The following is a 24,759-nucleotide window of genomic DNA, read 5'->3' as shown; positions in this document are numbered from 1 at the left end:
TTTTTCTGGAAGCTTCTAATGACTCGGGATCGGATCGGAAGTATGTATGACGGAGGAGAAAAATGAGTGTTGGTGAAAACCCCGAAAACGGGGTGACCGGGTTAGCGGGTCCCGAAGGGGCCAATGCCCTTCTTTTCTCGGTGTCCGCCTTCTGAAGCGGTGACCTACCTCGCATCGTCGTCGTGTCCGAACGCAAGTGACCCGGCGGCGTGGTCAGTAGTAGTCGTCAGGGATGCGTCGTTGTTTCGGATGGGACGAACTGTCTCTGCGTCTCTCGTCCTGGGCCGCGCCCCCTGTCCAATACCATATACTCTTTGAGATTCTAACTCTCGTACTCTATCTCCTGGTATTCAGTTGAAGATCTGTGAAGGAGATGCAAACGACGCAACTTTCTTCTCTCTCTATGGGTTTTTCGGGATTCGATAAATAAGGGGGAAAAGGAAAAGGGATGAACAAAAAAACCCGCCGCCGATCACTAATCACTCTTTCTTATCCCTTTTGACAACGCCTTACTTGTTTTGGGTACTGTAGTTGCGGGAGGCCTGGGAAGAAGTTAGGCCATAGGATCAGTGGTTGTTGTAGTTTTCACATCTTTTTCGGTTTGACTCAGTTTCGATATTTTCTGGAAAAAAGTTTTTTTCCCTAAATTTTCGAACGCCGAGTTTTTGCTGTCAGAGCTCCAGGGGTCTAGGATCCGACTCCACAAAAAGCTAGGCCGCCAGGACTCCTGACCTAAGATCCTAAGGCTGTGCCGCGGTAATTCCGGATGTCCGATTTCCAGATGTCCACAATTTTTTTCCGATTCCTCGAAAATTTCCAGAAAAATGACGGTAAATCAAAATTTCGAGATTTCAAAGATTTTTAAGTATATCGAGATGTTCGCGAGTCGCTACTCAGTGAATTTTCAAAAAACTTTCTGTAAATCACATTTTATAAGTTTTTTGGCATTTTTAACTTTTTCGGTATGTCGGGATGTCTGCGAGCTACCCTGTGAGTTTTCTAAAAAAAAAACTCTGTAAATCAAATTTTTGAAGTACCCTTCGTTTTTCCTTCCTTTTGGCACCGCAAACCGCAAGATTTTCGAAAATTAGTGGCAGGCAATTCATTTCATCTCTCTAGTAATTTGACATGTGCAGATGGCACGAAATTTGAAAAAAAAGCAACGGGATTACGGTATCTGGCAAAACAACACCTGCGGCGTCCGCCGTCTCAGGGATTTTCCGATCTAGATGATGTTCGATTTGACCAAAGCTTTTCCGGAGACATCACATGCTTCACGTGATCCCTCTGGATAGCTTACATGATGTCATGTATACGGTGTTTCCCGAAGAAAAGTGGGCGGAGCTTCCGCGGAAATGTTGCTTATTAAGTGTCGAAACTTGGCGGAGGGAAATAATCCGAGACCTTGGTGCCATGCTCGGATAAACAAGAGACGCTTCCTTCTCGCAAAGAAGAAAAGAAGTATAGTCAAATTCTCGAAAATCTTTTCGTTGTCTCCTCTTCTTCCCGAAATGACCTTCAAGACAGATATATTGTAACGATTTGCGTCTTCCTGCCTTAAGAGATCTCTTCTCTTCCTTCTATCCAATTGGCTACGATTGAAAATCTCCGAAATCTTTTGACACCTTTTGGCGGATCTGCTCCCCCCTTTAATGTGTTCAATGTTGTTATTGGATGTGGTAGGAAGATTTTTTAGAGATATCCTGTGCCGTCGATAGGCGGGGAAAAGTGCCCTTCTGCTTTTACTGGATTCTAGGGATTCCTAGGTTTACCATTTTGAAAACGGGAGTACTGTAGCTCAATCAATTTGAGGCTACTGAGGAAAAGCCCTCAAATAGAGTTTTTCAGGATTTTCTGACATTTCGCTGTCTTCGAAAATTTTTGTAGTTCGCCTCATTTTCGTACGACCCCTGGGGTACTGTAGCGCTGGAGCTCGAATTCTGAGAGCTACAGTAACCTAGAAAAGCGTCCTGGCAAATAGTTGTGAACTATTAGAACTATTAGTATGAAGGCGTAGAAAAGAACTATTCGAAAAATTTTAATTTGAAAAAACGGGTATTTTGAAACGAATTGGAATTATTTTAAAAGATTGACATCAAGACAACACGAAACGTTCCAGAGTCACTTGGAAGTAAAAAACAAAAATCTGTTTAAAAAAGACAAAAATCCCTGAAAACTATCACAAAAATCCGTTTTGACCAGGAAAAAACTCGGTGGCCTAACTTTCTCATCGGTGGCCTAGAAAATGCAAAAGTTCGGTCATTGGTAATTTTTTGATTTTTTCCACATTTTTCGTGTGAAAAATCGACAAAAATTCAGATGGCCTAACTTTTGCAAAATTTCGGCCACCCCGATCTCAAATTTTCGATTTTTCAATCGCCGTAAACGGGAATTCTGAATACGTGGAGAACTTCAAACAAAAAGCCAATTTATTTCTAACAAAAGATTTTCAGGTAAAATTAGATTCCCACCACCCTAAAATCAGTCTCATCATCATTCATCTCGAAATTCACCATCTTATAGCCGATCACATTTTTCTTCCTCTCCGACATGATATAACAATACAATTTGCGAATCGTCTCCATATAACTCCACTCCTCGAAACCGCCCATCTCAGCCAACTCCTTCATATAATCCCATTGTTCCTCGATAAGGATGTGGAAGGCTCCAGGATTCTGGAGACCCTGAAGACGTCGCGCTTCGAAATTCTGAATTTCGGAGATGTCTGATGGCAATTTTCCGGTTCCTGAGATAAGGGACAACGCGTATTTAGCTTGGACCTCGAATAAGGGGAATGTGATGGTTCCGAGCGGTAATCCTGAAAAAAAAATCAATAAATAAAAATTGAAGGGGCGGGGCCTACCTATAAAAAATAAAGAATCTGGATAATCCACGTGACACAAATGTTGATAGAGAGGAGATACCATTAGATCGTTGTGCTTGAGTTGGATTAGGGAAGAGTCCAGGAATGGGAACTGAAAGTGGGCGGACCTTCATAATCGGCGGTATAATTCGAAAATTTTTTTTTAGCATTTTAAGATAAAAATTAGTAAATTTTGATGAATCCCAAATTTTTCAAAGTTATATTTTTCTGATAGATCAAGTCAAGAGCTTCATTTTCGCAGTTGAAAACTTTTTGATAGCGCCGCCCACTTTTGAGATATGCGTCTTTAAAGATAGGCGCGCCCACTCCACATCTTTCACGACGCATATCTCAAAAGTGGGCGGAGCTATCAAAAAGTTATCAACTGCGAAAATGAAGCTCTTGACTTGTTCTACAAGAAAAATATAATTTTATAAAATTTTGACGAACACCGTGACGGAGTGCCGAATTTGGCAATTCCAGATTTTTTGAAAAAAGCTTTAATATAGTTTTTCACCGTATATTTTTTTGATTTCTCGAAAAAGCATAAAAAGCGTGATCCCAAATGGTCTATAATTCCAAATTCGATATATCTATATCGCACCTTAAACACATATCCAGTACACACAATAATCACATCCGCATAAATACGTTCACCCTCGTCGGTAACGACACCATTCTCATAGACACTTTTGACATGTGACGCAATTTGTCTGACGGTTTTCGGAAGGACTGGATGGACCGCTTTCTTGCTGATGAGCGTGACCTGAAATTCAAAATTTAGAAAATTCGCTTGAAAGACATGTAAAATGGAAAATCGATGTATTAACCGAACCAGAAAAAAAAGCAAAAAATAAATTCCCTAGTTGGGGGTCGAACCCTGGATGCAAGATTGGTGGCCAGACTCCTTACCAGTTGCGCCATGGAGGTCGGCCGGCAGCGCTGAGCCGAAGGTGGTGATAAAGGTGGGGCTATCCCTAGGTTGACACCTTAGGCGACACCCTTACCACAACCCTCTCCTCCGCGCCGCCTCTTCGCCCGTTTGGTGTCCCTGGTAAGGAGTCTGGCCAGTAAACCAACATCGGGGGTTCAATTCCCACCAAGTGCTATTATTTTTTGCTTTTTGTAACGAGCACACTGATATAAAAATCGTTGAATTTTCGCACCTCAAAAGCGGTCAACGCCACCTGCAACGTGATATCTATCCCTGACGGTCCTGCGCCAACAATCACAACCGTCTTCCCCTCAAAATGTTCGGCTCTTCTATAGTCATGACTATGTATCATTTCTCCCTCGAATTCTGAATTCTCATAAGGATTCAGAGGCTCGAAAAAGTGTCCATTGCACACAAAAACGACATCGTAGAAGTGGGAAACCGGTTCGTTGGAGTTGGTGGAGGTAGTGACCTGGAAAAACGGTGGCCTAGAAATTTCCAAGGCCACGAGGCATACCTTCCACTTCTCCCCATCCCTTCTCACGTCGTTTACTGTAGTGTTGAACTGAATCGGAAAATTTTTCGAATAGTCTACCAAGTACTCCAAAACATCCTCATGACTCATAAAAGATGGAAGATCCTCTCGAAACGGCTCATCTCGAAATAGCATCGCTTCTTTAGGCAGGTTGGTTCTGGAAGAGGAAATTTCGATGGCGGCCTAGAATTCCAAAGTTCGGCCACCACTTACTTCATAATCTTGTACATACTCGAGTGGCAACCAGTCTTCTCCGAATAGACCCACGTCCCGCCTACACTATCTGTTTGCTCGAATATGTCGACCTGAAAGTGCGCTCTACTGCTAATCAAAATTGTTTGCTTACATACCTCATGACCATCCTTAATAGCGTGTTTCGCTGTGACAAGACCTGCTGCTCCTGCACCAATGATGCAGATTTTTGAGGAAGGCATTGTTTTCCTGAAAAAAGAGTTTTAAGCAGTTTTTTAATGCTCTGGGACGTTTCACCTGAGATCAATTGTTAGTTAGGCTTGTAGATCACACCAAGAGCTTTATTTTCGTAGTTGACAACTTCTTTAAAGCTTCGCCCACTTTTGAGATATGCTCCTTTAAAGAGGTGCTACTGTAGGAGCATGCGCGCGGATAGTTAGAGCCGCAGAGGTCTTTAAAGATGCATATCTCAAAAGTGGGCGGAGCTATCAAAAAATTGTCAACTAGAAAAATGAAGTACTGATCAAGATCTATACAATGCATGTAAATGCAAATGTTTTTGCTAAAAATTGAGACTATGGTAAATGTTCAAAGATGGCCAATTTTGAAAAATCCAAATTTTTAGATTTTCAATTTGAGTCATATCTCAAAAGTTTGAGTTGCTATCGATTAGTTTTCAAATACAAAAATGATTATCTAGGTCAAATTTACATAGAAAACGTCGAAAATTGCATTTCGCACTATCCAAAGATCTGTGACATCAGGTCGAAGTTTGATTAAATTTCATAATATCTCGATTATTCAAAATTTACGATTTTATAATTAGATGAGGAGAATTTCTATGTGAAATGGCATTAATATAAAGCAATAAAAATAGGGAAAGTTGGCTGATGAAATGTTTGATTTCTTATCACTATTGCCGTCCTTTTATTGTGTTAAGAAACGGAGAGTGAAGAGAAGTAGACAGTTAGAGAGAAAGGAGAACAAATTACTAACATTGTTACAGATTTCACTGTATCAAACTAGACACAAAAAATAGTCACAAAGATTAGAAACTGTTTGTATAAGGTAATATACAGTACCGGACAAAAAGCTATCAACTTTTGCCTTTTTCAGTTGAAAATACCCAAACTTTGAGGTTGTGCCATAGTAAAACTAAATGCCCCACAAAATAACTATTTATGGCATCAAACTGACCAAAAGTAGAGCTTCATTTTTGTAGTTGACAACTTTTTTGGGCGGACAATCCCTAGAGAGTTACGGTCATTTTAACAAGACAGCTCAAAAATTGCCCTATTTTGCACTGAAATTGGTCGATTTGAGGGAGAAATGACTTTGTCGATATGTAACTTGCTAGGGAGTGTCCGAACAAAAAAGTTGTCAACTACAAAAATGAAGCTCTACTTTTGGTCAGTTTGATCCTATAAATAGTTATTTTGTGGGACATTTAGTTTTACCATGACGCACTCTTAAAGTTGGGCGTTTTCAACTGAAAAAGGCAAAAATCGATAGCTTTTTGTCCGGTACTGTACTACAAACTATAAAACTTTTTGCAAAATTTTTTTTCTGTACACTTTCCATATATTTCCTCATGCATATTCCTCAAAAATCTTCCAAACCTACAAATATAAATTTTTTCTAAATAAATCGGAAAACCTAAAAAGTTTAAAAATTCGACCCGCCCCGTCGCAAGTCTCAAATAAAAAATGGTGACGATTCAGACAGGACAGGTGAAAAAAGGGTGTAAATGAGTACTAAATGCTAGGAATTTCCATATTTTCTGAAAATCGAAAATCTTGGGCTCCAGATCCAATATTACGGTTTAAAGTGGTCACTGCTGGCCGAACTTTTTGTTCTTGTGTTTCTAGGCTCAAATTACCGTAATCCCTTTTTACCATTTTCGGCAACGGAGCGCATTTGCATAGTTCGTAATCAAGCGTAGAGATCAAAGTCCAAAATCACCTAGTTCAAAAAAAAAACCAAAAATTCAAAACATGACGCTCCCTCGCTATAATTAGTGGTATGAGAGCGCCTGACCAAACATCCAAAATGTGAGGAAAAACTTGTTTTTTCTTGGAATTCCATTTCTCACATTTCCTTTTTCAAATCATAGCTCACCGTTTATTTTTGTCTGCTCTGGGTGCTCTGGGTACCCTGTTTTGTATATTCTCCTGCTTTTTAAAACTTTTTGGCGTCTAGTCAGAGCTGTTTTTCTTTCAATCTAAAATTGATCTGTCCTGTTGAGTGACTGGCTCAGAATGACTGAGATTAGCGTTAAAAACATGAAGTTACGCTTTTTTCGGTTTCAAAGAGAAAGAGTCGGGAAGCAACCCGGGTCGAGATATATATCACTAGAATGGAAATTTTGCGCTGGATCACGTTTTGTGTCTTCTTAGTGCAAAAATGAGCATGCGTTTACCTGAATTTTCAAAAATGACAAAAAAATTTCTGAAAATTTTCTAAAGTTTCAAGATAACAATACAATCTACATGATTGGAAATATACGTTCAACACAAAATTAAAAAAAAACATATTAGAGAAACGTTAATTTTGTGAGTGCTCATATTCAAACTGAGAACTCACAAAAACGCCAATAACTTTTTTAAAAGCAAAAACAGAATACAGATTTGAAATGAACGCAAAATTTCCGTTCTAATGTATTATTCTCGACATGTAACTCTATTTTGACCCAGGATCCTTCCTTAGTTAGTTAAATGAAGAGCCGATTCGTCTTTCTCTCTGCCTAATTAGCGATTGTGACAATCAGTGATGGTCTTACAAGGGAAGTGTTTAGACACGCCACTTTCAAACTATCTATAAATTTGCTTATAGATATTTTCGACCGCGGGGAGTCCATTTCTGCTGTAAAAACCTGCTAAATGTCTCTGCGAGTCGAGTTATGAAAAAAAACGTTTCATATGGTCAAGCTTTTTCACATGAAATTCCAAATCGGCGGTATATACGCCACCGCGGTTCGATTTGTGTTCCCCAGCGGTTTACCTGTGCTTGTACGTTGCAAAAATGAGAATATCTTGCGTATACTACTTGTCGATTTGGAATTCCATGTGAAAAAGTTTGACCACATGACAAGTTTGAAAGCTCATAACTCGGCTCGCAGAGATATTTACCAAGTTTTGACTGCAGAAATGGACTCCCCGCAGTCTAAAATGCCTATAGCCGAATGTATAGATCATCTGAAAGCGGTGTCTCCAAAGACTTCCCTTGTTAAATTAGGTCATTTTCAACATAGTTGTCCGGAATCCGGATTCCGGAAATTCCGGATTCCGGAATTCCGGGTTTTTTTGACATTCCGGTTCCGGTTCCGGATTCCGGAAAATGAAAATTTTCATTCCGGTTCCGGATTCCGGATTCCGGTATTTAAAAAAAACTTCATTCCGATTCCGGATTCCGGATTCCGGTTTTTTGAATTTTTTTTCCGGAATTTTGAATTTTAAATAAAAAACTTTTTTTCAGTTTTAAAGACAACTGCATTACTTCTTTTTCGGTTTTGAACCACAAAAGTAGTTTTAAATTTTTTATATCATTAAAAACACTCGAAAAAATGAGTTGGCCTTGCAAATTTATCGAATCATTCCGAATCCCGGATTCCGAAATTCCGGAATTTCGGGTTTTTTCGTCATTCCGGTTCCGGATTCCGGATTCCGGAAAATTAAAATTTTGATTCCGGTTCCGGTTCCGGATTCCGGTTTTTCGGAAAATAGCATTCCGTACAACTATGATTTTCAAGCAGCACCTACTAATATCTTCTCATCGGTAAAACTGTTCAATGAACCAATTTTGTTATTTTGATCAACATACTTCTTCTTACGTACTGCGCACATTTAATTACAGCTTACAAAATTTAAAAATTCAAGACTCACTCACACCCCTTTACGCCTACAAGTCACAGATTCTCTGATTGCATTTTCTTAGAATTGACTTGTTTCTTTCTCTTGTTAATCCCCTTATCACGCTATTTCTCTAATCCTCTCCCCTCTCCACACTCTCTCTCTCCTAGTAACGGCTCTCTCTATGGGCTCCAGACGACGTCGACGTGTGAGCTCCCCCCTTCATAAACTCTGCGTCTCTCTCACTCTCACTCTCTCGCCAGAAGAACATCTTCTATTCTTCTCTATTTCCCCCCTCCTCTTGGTGTGTGTATCCATTCACTCAAAAATTCATGAAAAATTAGAGAGACTCTTCCTTCCGAAAGTTTCTACGTTTTTTTGTGGCATTTTTTTCTTAAAAAAAATCGAAAAAATGCCTACGTTTTTGGAGTGTCCTCACTGTCAACGCTTGTATTCTAGACACTCTCTTGTGATACACGAGAAGAATTGTGTCGAGGCGATGCACAAAATTTTGGAGCAAGAGAAATTGAAGATGATGCAGGTACAAGGGGCTTAGATGGTAAAAATTGGAGAAAAACGCAAAAGTTTATTGGAAAACGGGCTAATTGGTCACGATATTAGTCCGAAAACAAAAAGATCAGAAATTTTGGAAAAACCCGTCTATAACAGGCTAAAGTGAAAATTTTTTTAATTGTGATTCTTTGAAATTTTGGTCAACTTTGACAGGGTGGCTTGGCACGCAAACCTCAAAAAAAAACTTAATGGTTGCATTAATTGTACAGATCACACCTAGGGCTCCATTTTTGTAGTTGACAATTTTTTGATAGCACTTCACGCTTTTAAGATATAGCTATAACAAAAAGTTTCAGTTTTTAGTAAAAAAAAAGTTTTGTAAAAATTGACCACTTTGTAAAGATGCTTGTTTTTGACAGACAGGTTTCTAAGTACATTAATTTCATAGAACAAAAATAGAGCTTTAATTTTGTAGTTGAGAACTTTTTGATAGCTCCGCCTAGTTTTGAGTTATGCGCCTTTAAAGATTGCACCCGAGACGGAGTGCCAGTGAAAATTGGTCAACTTTGACATGTTGTCTTGGTGTTACTTTAAATTTCAAACTTTTTAAATTTATATTTTTCTTGTAGAAAAAGTTAAGGGCAACATTTTTGTAGTTGACAATTTTTTAATAGCTCTTCACACTTTTGAGATATGCGTCTTTAAATATAGGCAAGCTTCAAGGCGCAAGGGGAGCGATGGAGGAGACGCAGAGAAGCGAGACACCCTCCTCTTTTCGCACGCTCTCTCGCCTCACGCTTTTTAAAAGCGCATATCTCAAAAGTAGGTGGAGCTATCAAAAAGTTTTCAACTATAAAAATGAAGCTCTATTTTTGATTTACCTGAAAAATACAATTTCACAAAAATTGGACAAAAATTAACGGTCACTAAAAATGTCAAAACATTTTTTTTTCAATTTTCTCAAAATTCCAGCAAAATCAAAAACGCGGTCGCTCAAAATCGGGTCGTCGCAAGAAAATCCGTCCCGCCGCTGAAGTCGTCGTGGAGAGGCCAAGGACCAAGTCATTGTCGAGATATAATCATGAGAATAGTAAGTCTTGGTGGCCTAGAAAATTCTTTCGTGGGGAAAACTAGTCCGTCAGTAAGCACGCTGTATGGTACCCTAAGATTTAAAGAGGGAAAGTGTCGAGGGGTTCGGTGGGGCGCGGTTGCATATCCCCTTCCGTCTTCCGCTAAAATGGCCTAGAAACCCTAAATATGCAATCTGCGGCCTAGAAAATTTCAGAAAATTTCTAGGCCACCTACCCTTAATTATCTATTTCCCCCTTTTAGGACACCCAAGGGGGGACTAAATGACCTTCCGGAAATAATAATTTCCATTCATCTCCCTCCCCCGTTCCCCCTTTTCCATAGCCATATATTATTTTCCAGACGGATTCCGAATTTGCTTTGTTTGCGGTGAGCAATACGACGATCAAGTCATCGAAGAGCACAAAGAGAAGTGTTATGTTGGTGAGTATTGGAGAAAAAATTTTGAAAAAATGGGGGAAAAAGAGATGAAATGAGCAAAAATTGAGAGAAAAAAGATGCACTTGAGATAGAGAGAAGTGGGAGAGAGAGAGATTGCCACATTTTCACTGTTTCCTAAGTTTGACACCTTATAGCTTTTTGGCCTGTTGCTCAATTTTTTTGAAATTTTGATATGTTATAAAACAAGTCAAGAGCTGCATTTTTGTAGTTGACAACTTTTTGATAGCTCCGCCCACTTTTGAGATATGCGCCTTTTAAGAGGGGAACCTCAACTCAGAGGGGAGGAGACGCAGAGAAATTTGAGTGTTGGAAGATTGTGCAATATTGAAGGGATCAATTGAAATATGACGTCATTTCAAGAAATAAATTAAAAAATATATTAAGTATATGGTTTTTATGTTTTTCTTAAAAAAAAAACCGTAAAACCTTTTAAAATTTAAGAAATTGACAGTGAAATTGAAATAAATATGGGCAACTTTGAAGCGTTGTCACGGCTTTCCTTGTTATCTATATGCATTAAATTTAAATTTTTCTAATAAATCACAACTAGGGCTTTAATTTTGTAGTTGAGAACTTTTTGATAGCTCTCCACGCTTTTGAGATTTGCGCCTTTAAACATAGCATCCAAGAAGAAGGGACAGTGAAAATTGGTCAACTTTGACATGTCCTCGTGGTGTCACTTTATGTTCCAAATGTTTCAAATTTATACTTTTTTTGTAGATAAAGTTAAGGGCAACTTTTTTGTAGTAAAACATTTTTCAATAGGTCTACACGTTTTTGAGATATTCACCTTTATAGAAAGACAAGCTTAAAGGCGCTGAGCCCACGCTATCTCGCCTCCCAATCTTTAAAGGCGCATATCTCAAAGGTGTGAACTGCAATTGAAAAATTTTCAACTACAAAAATGGAGATCTAGATTTGATCTAAACAAAAAATATAATTTTGTAAAATTTGGGCTAAAAACTCACGCTGGTGAGTCTTGTCAAAGTTGACCAATTTTTCGAATTTCAAAATTTACAAAATATTTTACAAAACGCAAGATAGTGAAGATGGAAGTGCGTTCTAATAATAACCCAATTTCCAGACTGGTCGGACCTCGCGAAACCGCTAACCATCCGCTTCCACATCCATCAACCCAAAACTCTCAACACGCCGAGTATCGACGGGACGATCGACGTGGCACGAGAGAATATGCGGGCGGTGCAAAGTGCCCATAACTGTCAAATAGTACGGTGTCGGTTTTGCAACGCCCGGATTTCGATTCAACACGCGATGGGACATCAATGCGTTCGATTCGAGCCGACTATCGAGTTTTATTGTTGATCTACCAGGCGGAATTTTGGAGCTTCGTACTCTTTTCTACTTTTTTATTTTCAAATCTCATTAACTTTCGTGTAATGTGCCACTAATAAACTTTCAAAACTATTTTAAAGATAAACAAAAAAAAACAACCTTTCAAAGTTACAAATCTTTGAACATTATATTTTTCTGATAGATCGAACCTAGCTCTCCATTTGTGTAGTTGACTACTTTTCGATAGCTATTCACCCCTTTGAGATATGCGCCTTTAAAGATAGCCTAATTCCAAGGCGCGAGCGGGGAGAGAGGGGAGGAGACGCAGAGAAGCGAGACACCCTCCTCTTTTCGCACGCTCTCTTCTCCATTTCGAGCCGCTTCACAGGTGCTTATCTTTGACGCTCCGTATCTCAAGAACGTAAAGAGCTATCAAAAGTTTGTCAATTACAAAAATACAGTATGAGACCCGTTCTATAACATATCAAAATTTTGAAAAAATAGAGTAACAGGTGAAAAAGTTGTGAGGTGTCAAACTTGTGCTAGTTTTTTTACTATTTTCTTCATAAAGTACATAAAATCAATATTACTATCTATCTTATACATAAATACCTTTTCTTCCGTGTACTTTCTCTTCTTCCCCCTTCATCATCTCATTATCACTGCGCATCATCGTTTTCAAACAGGATTCTGCGGCGGCGCGTCATTATATCTCTTTTCTCTTTTCCTTCCCATTTTTTATCAGTTTTATATTGATTTCTACTTGTTTTCTGGTTCAATTTAGTCAAAGAACTCACCAATTTTAATTAAAAATTAGAAATGAGCGGAGCGGCGGCGGATGGTATCGATGATAGGGATATACCGAAACAGGAATTGCTGGAGGCAGCGTTTAATGGCGATATTGAAAAAGTGAGTTAAAAAAAACATTTAGAAAAAGTTAGGGGGAAGCAATCGCGCTCTACCGCACTGTCCTGAAAATTTGCAAAAATTGCAAGGAATTGCAATAGAGCGCGTTTGCTGGGCAATTTTTAGTTTTTGATGAGAAATGGCCTAGAAAAAGGGCTTTAAAAAGTTAGGCCGTCAGTTTTTTAGGTCATCGATTAAATTTACAAAATTCCAGATAGACTCTCTAATTCTTGGAGAAAAAGTGCATATCGACTCGGTGGATGATGATCATGTGACTGCCTTACATATTGCTGCGGCGATGGGGAATAATAAGTTGGTGAGTTTTATATGTGGGATAATTAGTTTGGTAATTAGTACCAACAGAAAAAAACAGGAAAAAGCACGTGATTTTAACATTTTGAGATATGCGCTGTTAAATATGTCGCAGATTTCAAAACCAGCTAAAAACTGAAATCACGACTAACTTTGAAAGTTTGTAACTCTTTTATTTTGAGAGAAATTTTTAAAAATTTACATACGTTTTATAGATCGAGTTTAGCTCTACATTTTTGTAGTTGACGACTTTTTGATAGCTCTTCACGTTCTTGAGATACGGAGGCCCAAAGTTTTGTGTCCTATAAGAAGGCGAGAGAGCGTGTGGAAAGAGGAGGGCGTCTCGCTTCTCTGCGTCTCCTCCCTCTCTCACCGCTCACTCCTTGGAATCAGTCAATCTTTCAAAGCGCATATCTCAAAAGTGCGCGGAGCTATCAAAAAATTGTCAACTACAAAAATGGAGATCTAGGTTTGATCTACCTATAACATGTACTTTGAAAAATTTTGGAATCTGTCTAAGCCCGTGACAATGCTTCAAAGTTGAATAACTTTTATTGCGTTGTTTTCACTAAATCTCCAATTATCTAGTGCGCTGGTATCCACTGTGCAAAGCCCCTTGTATAACAAAAGTATTTGAATTTCATAAGATTTATGTGAAAAGTTGTGTGAAAAAAACGAAGTCATTAAAAAATACTATAATTATTATAAGCAAGACTTCTTTGCAGCTGGTCCATTGGTATCCTCAGGGTATCCTCGTTTCTTGGTGACCTTCTCCATATCCTGATCCTTATCCAGATTCTGCATCTGCTTCTGATTCCAAATATAAATCCGCACAGTCCGACAAATGAATTCGACGCTTATTTTGATTCCATCATCTCTAGTGAAATCAAATGAATCTTCAATTTTGATATCTCCAGTGTCAGACACTACGCCAAGGAAAAGCTCCGATTTAATTCGTTTATCAAAATCCTCCACTTTGTAGATTTGATCTGCAGCTCTAACTGTGTCCAATCCATCAAGAATAGCTTCTTTATTCCAACGAGGTCGACCAAATCCAGTGTTGAATCCTATCACTTGAAGATTCTTATTATCGATTTTTCCATTCTTCAAATCCTTCAAATATTGATTGATGTCTTCCTCTGTCAATTCCTTAGCACCCGTCAAATACACAATCTTGTTCCTCAACTTCCTAATAAATTCCGGTGTGATCCATGTGCAATTTTTGATATGCAGCCAATCGATATTAAAAATCTTCTCATTCTCAGTGACTAGTGGCTTCGGTCCATTCAATGCGAGTCCTTTCCGGAAATTGACAGAATTCAGAAGTAGATTAATCTGTTCCGTAGAACAGTCATTCATTTTCTGTTTATCGTAATAAATAGGATGTTCACCAACGGAAAGTACAGTGCACTCTTGATTGAAGCGATGGAAGTGGTTGACAAGGGTTGCGTCAATTCTCAAAACATCAATATTTTCAGGGAATAGACTCTGGAAATCCTTGTAGTCCTTGTCCATCGAATCAATGAGATACTCATCATCCTCTTCATAGTAAGAGTAATAGTAATGGATAGCTGGGAGATGGATTTTATATAAACCCTGTTGAATATCTACGTGATATCCGCCAGTACGGATTTTCAGATCCTGGACGAACTCCATGAATACTCTAGACGTACATGCTAGATTCCAGAGGGAGTCAATATCCAAGTAGCCCATGATATGGGTAGCAGGGAAGACGGGAAGGGTGGCGAGGGTTGGGGAAGAACGGGAGACGGAAGACATGCCTGTGAGCAGAAGACTGATTTATGGAGGCACACTTACAACCACTATATATACTTTTTGCAATGGGTGGGCGTGGCCATGTGGTGGGTGGGCGTGGCCTGAGGTGAAGACGCGCGCGCGTTCTCAAGGCATGAGAACGTGCAGTGTGGGTATTGAGTGAGAGTCAATAATTTATGTATGGATACAGGAAGACGTGAGAGAACAGAAATCGGAAAAAAAACAGTGACACTATGTTGAAAAGTTCAGTTAAAAAAGAAGACAGTTAAAAAAAAGAAATTCAAAAAAACTTGCTCATGGGCTGAGCGCAAATGGCGAAATTTTGAGATATTAGGTTGGCAAGAAAGTTTTTGTGCATGTTTTGTTTCGAATGTTGCCAGTCAATCGACAAGAAACAAAACCAACTACGCATACCCTTTGTTAGATAAACTCTCTGTGATTCTGATAGCAGTCAGGAATTCCCCCCGACGCTTCTCTTCTGCAAGAGCCATGTCTATCTTTATTCTTGACCGACAACTCTTACAGCAATATTTTTATTTCCGCTTTCCATCTAATACCAAAATTTCAAAATTTGTGCAACCAACAGGAAAAGTTTACAAGGATGAATTCTTCTTTTGGCACACTATAAGTAATTAAGTTTCCAACTTTGAGAAATGCGATTTTTCTGTGGTCGAAGTACCACGTACTAAAAGTGCATATGAATAGGATTTGTACATGCTGTGAGCTGTAAAAGGAGAGTTTCCATCTCAATCTTCCTGTGAATTATCAATGATAATCACTACTACTTATAACACAATTGGAAACTTTTTGAAATGTGTCGGCAACAATAAAAAAAGAGACATTGAACAGTCATATTTTGGCTAAGATCCGCGTTCAGTGAAAGGTAGACATGCGGCTTCGAATTCTCTCTCCTCTTTCAAACTTCAATCGACTTAACCATTTGGGTATCACTGATAGAGAGTGGGTATTGCACATAAACTACCCCAGGGAAACCCACCGACTTGTCGTTGATCAAACGCTGGTAGACATCATCAAAAGGGAATCATACCCAAAGAAAATAATGACCCTAATGTGGAGGACCCAACACAACGTATATGATTGGAAAATGTGAAAAAAATAATCGTCTACTTCTGTTCTTTTTGTGTGCAAAAAATCAAAACTATACGTGAGTCTTTAGCTCCACACGGTCAAAAAGTCTGCCACCTCCATAATGTTGCATATCCGCTAGTTGCATACCCGACAAAATATTTTCTCACCTATTATTGGAAAATAGTTTTTAATTATTCAAATTAGAGTTCGGACCTTCTTCTAACAAATTACTATAAATTCGGGGTAATTCAGCGCTTTGCCGCTGAACAGGACTTCGATACTTGAAGTCAAGTCGAAAAATGGGTGGAAGTCTATTTTGCCTCGAAACAACCGGAGATCTGCCAGGACGATATCGGGAACCTATCCAGTAAATTGGAGACAGTTGTGGACTAAGATGGTTACTATGTTTGGTATTTGGAATGCTTCCTGTTTGAGTAAAAACAACTTGAGTCATGCACAAAAACTTTCTTGCCAACCTAATAGTTCCGGAAAATTTTCGATTTTGTCAAAAATCGACCAACTTTAAGTTTGTGAAACGGGTTCAGTTTTTGAGCCAAGTTACCAAATTTTTAGTATGTTGAGGAACAACTCTAGATCTCCATTTTTGTAGTTGACAACTTTTTGATAGCTCTGCCCAATTTCGAGATAAGCGTCTTTAAAGATAGCAGAATCGCGACTGAAAATTGGTCAAATTTGAGATGTCCCCATGGTGCCACTTTTTGTTCCAGGTGTCCCGAATTTATATTTTACTTGTAGAATGAGGATAGATGTATGCTTTTGTAGTTTTAAGATATGAGCTGTTAAAGTTGCCTCAGGGGTCCAAACCTGCTAAAAATTGAAAAAAATTGACCAACTTTGCAAGCTTGTAACTTTTATATTTTGACAGAATTTTGAACAAATTTACATGTTCTGTACATAACGATTTTAGCTCTAAATTTTTGTAGTTGACAACTTTTTGATAACTCTTCACCTTTCCGAGATACGGAGCCTCAAAGTTAGCGTCTTCTGAGGAGGCGAAAAAGAGGAGTGCGTCTCCCCTCTCTTCTCTCTCGCCACTCTAAGTGCCAATCTTTAAAGGCGCATATCTCAAAAGCGTGCAATGCTATCTAAAAGTTGTTAACTGCAAAAATCTAGCTCTTGACTTGTTCTACAGGATAAATATAAATTTGGAACATTTGGGACAAAAAGTAACACCAAGGGGACATGTTAAAGTTGACCAAGCGCTTTGTCTTCGTTGCTATCTTTAAAGGCGCATATCTCAAAAGTGGGCGGAGTTATCAAAAAGTGGTTAACTACAAAAATGAAGCCCTAGATTTCATCTACCCAATTATACATTTTCCAGGTAGTCCGCCTCCTCGACCACGGTGCCAACATCCACGCAGTCAACCAACTCGGAATGACCGCTTTCCACTACGCAGCTCGTGAAGGAAAACTCCCAGTAATTGAGACCTTACTCCAACGTGGTGCTTCAAATCAGAAGACGTTCCTTGGTGTCACCGCCTTAACATTAGCCTGTGCAGGTGGTCATGCAGATGTTGTCAGGAGGCTTATAAGGCTCCCCAACGAGAATCAAACCGCGAAACGGTCACTGGCACCAACTTCATTGATTGTGGCGACGTGTAGCAAGTCTCCATTAATATGTGGTTATTTAGCAGAGTCAGTTTAGTTTACCAGATTATCAGTGGAGCGCGCTTACCTCACTTACCAACTTGAAATTACAGCGCCCGTGTGAACATGGATGAAACTATGGAGCTGCTGAGAGGGCTATCCGCCTTATCCGTCGCTATCATATGTACACCGGGGTTATATATGGTTAGGACACTTTTGGATCGCGGCGCCAGTGCCACTAAGAAAACATTGATGAGAAAAACGCCGGAGGAATTCGCTAGCGAGTTTAATCGGAAGGATGTCTACAACTTTTTCCGGGAGAAAAGGAATCATCGAAGTCGTGAGTTTATAGAAAAATAGAAAAAAAGTACCTCAAGTTTGACACCTCAAAACTGTTTCACCTGTTACTCTATTTTTTCAAAATTTTGATATGTTATAGAACACGTCTCGCTCTTCATTTTTGTAGTTGACAACTTTTTGATAGCTATTCACGCTTTTGAGATATGCGCTTTCAAAGAATGGGAGGCGAGAGAGCGTGCAAAAAGAGGAGACGTCTCGCTTCTCTGCGTCTCCTCCCTCTCGACTCTAAAGTTGGCTATCTTTAAAAGCGCATATCTCAAAAGTGGGAGGAGCTATCAAAACATTTTCAACTACAAAAATGTAGCTCTTGACTTGTTCTACAAGAAACATATAAATTTGAAACATTTGGGGCATAAAACAACACTAAGAGGACATGTCAAAGTTGACCAATTTTCATTTTGAAAAGTTTAGGGATGAATACCGACTCCGACTTGCGAAAGGAGGTTAAGAAGGATCAAATCATCGAAAGAGAGCTGGGACCGCCTCCTCAAAATGGGTGCACTCTACTTATGTATGCAGTGACTGTGAGAAGTATTAATTCGGTGAGTGGAGAGACGCAGAGAAGCTAGAGTGTCTGGGTGTCTGCCCCCTAGCTAACTTCTAAGGCTTTTATCTTTTGAGTGGGTGATGCTATCAAAAAAATTTAAATTGATGAAATTAAGAGCGTGAAATTCTACACAATTTGTTAGTTAACAACTTTTTTGTATTGTTTTTAGAAAAGGAGATATAAGAGCTAAAAGTTTGAAAATTGATAATTGTTGCTTTGCTACTTTTGCCCATTTTTTCTATCATTTTAAAATATTTTCCTATTACAAATTTATATAGTTTGTGTAGATCAAAAATGGATCTTTATTTTTGTAGTTCACAACTTTTTGATAGCGCTTCACGCTTTTGAGTTGTGTACCTTTAAAGATGAGGCGCCGCCGTGGTAAGAAACGCAGAGAAGCTTAATACTTTCAAGGCGCACATCTCAAAAGTGGGCGGACCTATCAAAAAGTTGTCAACTACAAAGTTGTAGAACGTACCTTGGTCTATAACATACTATAAATTCATAAAATTTGCGTTAGTACAGAAAAAGTTACAAAGCTTCAAAGATTATATTTTTTCCCGCAGTAAAAAGTTTTTTAAACAACTTTTTTTCCAGGCCAAACACCTAGTCCTTCACCGCGATTCTGACGTGAATATGAGGGATAACATGCACATTACTGCTCTCCAAATCGCCAGTCTGCTTCGAGTCGATGATATCATTCCGTTACTTCTTCAACGGAGCGCAGATGCTACAGTAGCCAACAAATTCGGTTGCACCGCGTACGACTTGTTTTTGATGTCTTGTGGTAAGTAGATCAAACTTTTTCTTTTTCCCGCCAAAACGTCACCGTTTCAAGATACCGTGGAACCCGGTCAAATCCGTGGCCAACTACACTGTCACCGTCCTACTGACATGAGGCTTAACCTGAGCAACTCATCTTCAAATATCTATAAAGCGTTAGGGACTAAGGTGGGGATGGCCTAGAAACCCCAGCTAATGGCCTAAAAAAGTTTTTCAGAATTTACTTAACAAGGTGTCCTCTCAAGTGTTCCAAGTGTCCGCGAAAGCGGAAGCGATCGAGCCGAAGCAATGGCTGGAGGCGAAGGTGAAGTATCAGCCGGCGAAGTCGAGGAACGCTTATGTAAGACTTGAAATTATCAATAGAGCGCAATAGCAACTTGCAAGGTTTTCAGAAATTCGCGTCAGTCGAGGATATTTTGAGATCGGCGAGAGTTGCGAAACGACCGGAGACCAATGAGTATGATAATGAGACAGAAGCAACGAGGGAGTATATGGAGGTATGGAGGATGCTGAAATAGGGATGCAAAAATGGTTTGACGCAAGGGGGAGTCGAACCCGGGACCCTTTGCGCGGGAGGCAAAAGCGTAACCACTGCGGCACAGAGGACACGAAAGAGAGGGAAGGAGGAGGTGGTGATAAGCGGCGCCTTTGATTCGCCTTGGAAGTGGCGGTGGCGGCTGTGGCGCACTGTGGCGCACCCGGTAACACAGTTGACCAGTAATCTCGCATCCCGGGTTCAATTCCTCTCTCGTCTCATTATTTTTTACTTTCTTTAACGATTACCATGGTATACTTTATTTAAAATTTGACCCATTTTCAACGAAGTTAGCAATTTCAATATCATTATTTTAGCAAAAAACGTCATTATTTTAAGGAATGCCAATCCTTCGCTGCTCTCTGCTTCACAGACTTCTACGGTGAGCGTGACAACAAGACGCCCACGTCAGAATTCTACGATATCGCGCAATACCACGCAAAACGATCGGGTACCCTGAGAGACGATTACATACCGAAATTCAATTTCCGCCCGAGACGCAATAGTATTGAGAGGACGGAGTACAACCCGAGGAAGCCGAGAAATGTGACGTCAGTAGGGTCACCTCAGAATCAGATGCGCACGACGCCGCGGATGTTGAAAAAGTCGAGGGACGCGACGGCGACGTCTTCTACGACGGCGACGGCGACAGCGGAGTTCTACTCAGCAAGGGCGAGAGCATCGGGTCTGGTTAATGTGCCTACTGTAATTGTGAATAGACCGAGGGTGGTGACGACGTCACCAACAGTTACTAATGGTAAGGTTTTTATGAAAATTTCAAAAAAAAATTTTGACTAAAAATTTTTTCCCAAATTTTAGGACCCTGACACGCATTTCCATTTTTCAGAACTAATCTGGAACCACTTGGCACGACGTGGAAAAATTGATTTGATGCAATCGCTGAAAAAGGAGGAAATCGATAAGCATGTAAGTGCGCTCTAAAATTTTGGCGCCAAAATTTTCAAAAAACTTTTTTTTTCAATTTTTGAAAAAATTCGGAATTTTTAGCGCCAAAAACTCCAAAATTTCTTGAGCTCCGCCTGTATTTTACTGTATTCACCAAGAATCTCAAATTCAGTACCTATTCACTGCGTAGCGACTCAGAATTACAATTTTTATATTAAAAAAAAGATTTGACTTTAATTTTTGGCGCCAAAAATCGCAAAATTTTCATTTTCATTTAAAAAATTTCAAAATTTTTCACTCCGTATCTCCAATTACATACAATTCAACTGCGTAGCGACTCAAATTTTCGCTTCCAGAGTTTCTTCTCCCTCCGAAAAGCGAATCTCGAAGAGCTCAACATCTACACACCAGAAAATATGACAGTGATTGAGGAGATTCAGCAGATGTATCCTAATTATCATTAATTACCTGCTAATTATACATAAATTATTCTATTTTTTCAATAAAAACTATTTTAAAAATCAAAAGTTCAAAAAAAATTTCAGAAATTTTTCACGGTCATTACCACCAGCAGTCATAAAACTACAGTCTATGTATTCACTGTAATTAAGCCAAATTACTGGTTTCGTGAAGGTCTACGTCCTCTAATTACCCCCTCCATCGTAAAGTATTTTGTAGAGTATCTGTCTGTGTGTCACGATGCCCGGATGTCCAAAAATGTGTTTTTGACAATTTTAAGTATGCTAACTTTGTGGAAAATGGGTCAAATTTCAAATAAAATATACCATTCTAATCGTTAAAAAAAGAAAAACATAATGGGAGGGAAGAGGAATCGAACCCGGGATGCGAGATTACTGGCCAACTGTGTTACCGGGTGCGCCACAGTGCTCCACAGTAGAGAGAATCTGCCGCCGCCGCCACCTTCACCAAGGCGAGGCAAGGGCGACTCTTATCACCACCTCCACCTTCCCTTTTCCTTGTGCAACCTGTGGCGCAGCGGTATGCATTTTTGCATCCCGCGCAAAGAGTCCCGGGTTCGACTCCCACTGTTGGCAAACCATTTTTGTATTCCTATTTCATCATTTTCCGAGCTCTTCCTCCAAGTACCAATAACTTCTGACCCCCATTCTTTTGTTTTCAATACATCCTCCCCTGGCTCCATCTCCCTCCAATATTTGTGTCTAATCCCATCAATACCCATCAATGTGGTGCCGGGCCGCCAAAAAGAATATCCATCAAAATGGATCTTTTACACTTCTTTTTTATTCGAAACCGAGTGGAACGGAAAAGAGGGGGACAAAGAAGGTTTCCACCCTTCCGCACCGCCCGTAATTTGCAAATGCATTTTCTGAGAAACCAGTTATATTTATAAGTTTGAGGGTATATAAAGTGACTTCACTCTAATTCAGAATTCCCTAAGAATTCAGAATTCCCCAGAAGATGTGGTGGGAAGTGAAGGCGGTGGCTGCTGTCTCGACGACATGTTCGTTGGGAGCTATTGTAAGCTGTCTGGTGGTGCTGCATGGTCTGTTTCAAGAGATGGATGAGATGGAGGTTCAGGTTAGTTGGGGGAGTTAAACTTATCAAGAAAATAAGGTTTTTAAAGAAATTTTTTTTCAAACTTCAAAGTCTTGTAACTCGCTTCTCTACTGTTCAATTTTTTTAAATTCTTGTTTTTCTTATAGAGCAGGAATAGAGCAACATTTTTGCAGTTGACAACTTTTTTCTAGCTCTCCGCCCTGCTGAGTTATGCGCCTTTAAAGATTGGGAGGCGAGAGAGCACGCAGAAAAAGGAGGGTGTCTAGCTTCTCTGCGTCTCCCCCTCCCGTTCTCTCGCCGCCCCAAGCACCAATCTTTGAAGGGACATATCTCGAAAGCATGCGGAGCTATCAAAAAGTTGTCAACTACAAAAATGGAGAGCTAGATTTGGGCTATTAGAAAAATGTAATTTTGAACAATTTGGACAAAAACTGAAGCCGTGAGAGCGCTTCAAAGTTGACCAATTTTTAAACTTTGAAAGGTTTCTCTGATGTCAATTTGATCAGAATTTGGTATTTTTTCTTTTTATAATGTCCCTCAAAGTTATCAACCTATGATTTTCCTATTTTAGTGATATATCTTTGTTAAGTAGGTCAATTTTACAATTCTCGGGTAAACGGTCATCCCAAAAGGGAATTGCTAAATGAGTCGGAAGAACAAACACATTCCGAGCCCCCTCTCTCCATTCCAATCCCCTCACAAAATGATTTTTCTAGGTCAACGAGTCGATTCGCGTGTTCCAATTCGAAACGGACCCCGCGTGGCACGACATGATGAATGTGCAGTCGACGGTGGCGCCACCGTCGCGAGCACCCGTCAACCCGTTTGAGAGTCATTTGAAAAAGAAGAGGCACACGTACGGTGGACTTCCCGCGTGGTGTCAGTGTGAGCCGACGAAACCGGTTTGCCCGCCCGGACCACCAGGTTAGTGAGGATTTTCAAATTTTAAAAATTCCAAATTAAAAAAAAATTGAAAATCCGGTTTAAAGTGGTCCAAATCGAACAATTTTAATACTGTTGGCATTGTTAAAGAATGCAAAAAATAATAGGGGTAGGAGGAATCGAACCCTGGTTGGTAGTTTGGTAGTGGCAATTGTTACTAGTTGCGCTATGGCTGCGAGGAATTGATTGTGGCGGCGGCAGTGTCGGCCACTAGCTGTTCCGCAAATGGCGCTGCTTATGACTACCCTCCCCTCAGCTCACTTTTGTGCGCTCGGTGGCGCAGGCGACTGCGCTTTTGCCCGTCACCCACAAAGTCAGGGGTTCGTTTCCACCTACCCGCCAAATCTTTTTTGCATTCTTATTTTGAGGTTCTAGCACCTTCTAGATCATTCTCTAAACTTAAAAATTGGGTTTTCAGGCTCCCCCGGTAACCCTGGTACCCCTGGAACGCCCGGATCCCGTGGTCCACCTGGAGCGGATAACCAACAAGTCTACGAACTCATTCGATGTCCACTTCCCGAAAGAGACTGCATTCGGTGTCCTGCAGGACTTCCAGGATATCCCGGTAGAGATGGTCCAACTGGAGAACCTGGTCCAGCTGGAAAACCTGGAAATCCAGGGTATCGAGGAGCCGATGGCAAGCCAGGACGGCCTGGAGAGCAAGGCAATTCGGGATTACCGGGTAGACCGGGATCGGATGGAAAACCTGGTTTACCTGGAAGAGATGGAAAGAAGGGAAGAGGACTTCCAGGAAGAGAGGGAAGAATCGGGTTCCCTGGAAAAGAGGGACCGCCTGGACTCGACGGAAAACTCGGAAGACCTGGTCTACCAGGACCGGCGGGTCCTGAAGGGAAACCTGGGTACCCTGGGGTGCCTGGACAAGATGGATCACCTGGAGAGGTTGGGGCGCCTGGAGGACCGGGACCTGATGCCGGGTACTGTCAGTGTCCGAATCGTGGCAATGTGTATAGAAATCCGTACCCGTATCGATCGAAAGCAAGACTTCATAAGCAGTGATTTATATTTGTTTTGTGAATGGAGAATAAAGATTTTGGCATTTTCCTTAGAGTACACTTTAAGAATCCGTCACAGGGTAGTGAACTGGCACGTAAAAGAAGAAAATAACGAAAAGGGAGACTGAAATCGATAGAAAAAACTACGGGCTTTTAATGGTACCAAAATCTTTCCGATGCGATCAAAGCTGACTGAGATACGCGTGAGATGAAATACCCGAAAAAAGCGTCATGAAATTTGAAGTTTTTAGCTAGAAATTGACAAAAATTCCAAAATTCCAAAAATCAGAATTTTTCCGTTTTAATCACTGAAAATACAGTGTTTTTAGACTTGTACTAACATTTTGGAAAAAAAAAATCGAATAATTTTGAAAATGGAAAAAATTTGCAGTTTATTAGGTTTAAAGCATATAAAAACCTTCAGGGCTGTAGAAAAATGTTATTTTTTCCTATTTCCGGTGGTAAAACCCTATTTTTACTTGTTCGTATAATTTTTCGACTTTCACCTCCGTGGATTACTGTAACGCTAAGAGTGGAAGCTACAGTACCCCAGGGAGTGACCGTACAAAAAAGTTGTCAACTACAAAGTTGTAGATCAACACTAGTTCTATAACATATCAAAAAATCAATAATCAACTACTAAACCGAGCGCCATTAGATGCTGTCAAAGTTTGTCACTTTTAAAGAAAATTTATCGATTTTTCAGTAACCTCAAAATACCTCAAAATATCTAAG

The 24,759-nt window shown here is 40.0% G+C and overlaps 5 protein-coding genes across 5 annotated transcripts; 3 read left to right on the top strand and 2 right to left on the bottom strand.

Annotated features, from left to right (window-relative positions):
- Positions 1 to 2,459: 2,459 nt before the first annotated feature.
- GCK72_000212 (uncharacterized protein) lies at positions 2,460 to 4,766 on the bottom strand (the record flags this gene model as incomplete). Its single annotated transcript, XM_053722340.1, has 7 exons — positions 2,460 to 2,818; positions 2,864 to 2,975; positions 3,468 to 3,629; positions 4,030 to 4,269; positions 4,315 to 4,489; positions 4,546 to 4,637; positions 4,683 to 4,766. 7 exons carry the CDS (start codon positions 4,764 to 4,766, stop codon positions 2,460 to 2,462), a joined length of 1,224 nt encoding a protein of 407 aa, XP_053590985.1.
- A 4,018-nt stretch (positions 4,767 to 8,784) lies between these two features.
- GCK72_000211 (uncharacterized protein) lies at positions 8,785 to 11,738 on the top strand (the record flags this gene model as incomplete). The annotated part of the gene is made up of 4 exons (XM_003092280.2): positions 8,785 to 8,913; positions 9,858 to 9,975; positions 10,317 to 10,397; positions 11,500 to 11,738. The coding sequence occupies 4 exons, from the start codon at positions 8,785 to 8,787 to the stop codon at positions 11,736 to 11,738; spliced, it is 567 nt and encodes a 188-aa protein (XP_003092328.2).
- A 789-nt stretch (positions 11,739 to 12,527) lies between these two features.
- Positions 12,528 to 20,994, top strand: GCK72_000209 (uncharacterized protein; the record flags this gene model as incomplete). Its single annotated transcript, XM_053722339.1, has 12 exons — positions 12,528 to 12,617; positions 12,829 to 12,930; positions 17,134 to 17,447; positions 17,513 to 17,739; positions 18,171 to 18,301; positions 18,904 to 19,093; positions 19,145 to 19,257; positions 19,307 to 19,429; positions 19,482 to 19,586; positions 19,964 to 20,381; positions 20,472 to 20,551; positions 20,887 to 20,994. The coding sequence occupies 12 exons, from the start codon at positions 12,528 to 12,530 to the stop codon at positions 20,992 to 20,994; spliced, it is 2,001 nt and encodes a 666-aa protein (XP_053590984.1).
- GCK72_000210 (uncharacterized protein) lies at positions 13,629 to 14,705 on the bottom strand (the record flags this gene model as incomplete). The annotated part of the gene is made up of 1 exon (XM_003092283.2): positions 13,629 to 14,705. One exon carries the CDS (start codon positions 14,703 to 14,705, stop codon positions 13,629 to 13,631), a length of 1,077 nt encoding a protein of 358 aa, XP_003092331.2.
- Positions 20,995 to 21,970: 976 nt separating the features above from the next.
- On the top strand, positions 21,971 to 24,028 carry GCK72_000208 (uncharacterized protein; the record flags this gene model as incomplete). The annotated part of the gene is made up of 3 exons (XM_003092284.2): positions 21,971 to 22,090; positions 22,786 to 22,993; positions 23,430 to 24,028. The coding sequence occupies 3 exons, from the start codon at positions 21,971 to 21,973 to the stop codon at positions 24,026 to 24,028; spliced, it is 927 nt and encodes a 308-aa protein (XP_003092332.2).
- Between the last annotated feature and the right edge of the window lie 731 nt (positions 24,029 to 24,759).

The sequence above is a fragment of the Caenorhabditis remanei genome, chromosome I (genome assembly GCF_010183535.1).
Source record: "Caenorhabditis remanei strain PX506 chromosome I, whole genome shotgun sequence".
Classification (NCBI taxonomy): Eukaryota; Metazoa; Nematoda; class Chromadorea; order Rhabditida; family Rhabditidae; genus Caenorhabditis; species Caenorhabditis remanei.
Note: the sequence above shows the minus strand (reverse complement) of the source record. Positions and strands in the feature narration are given on the sequence as shown.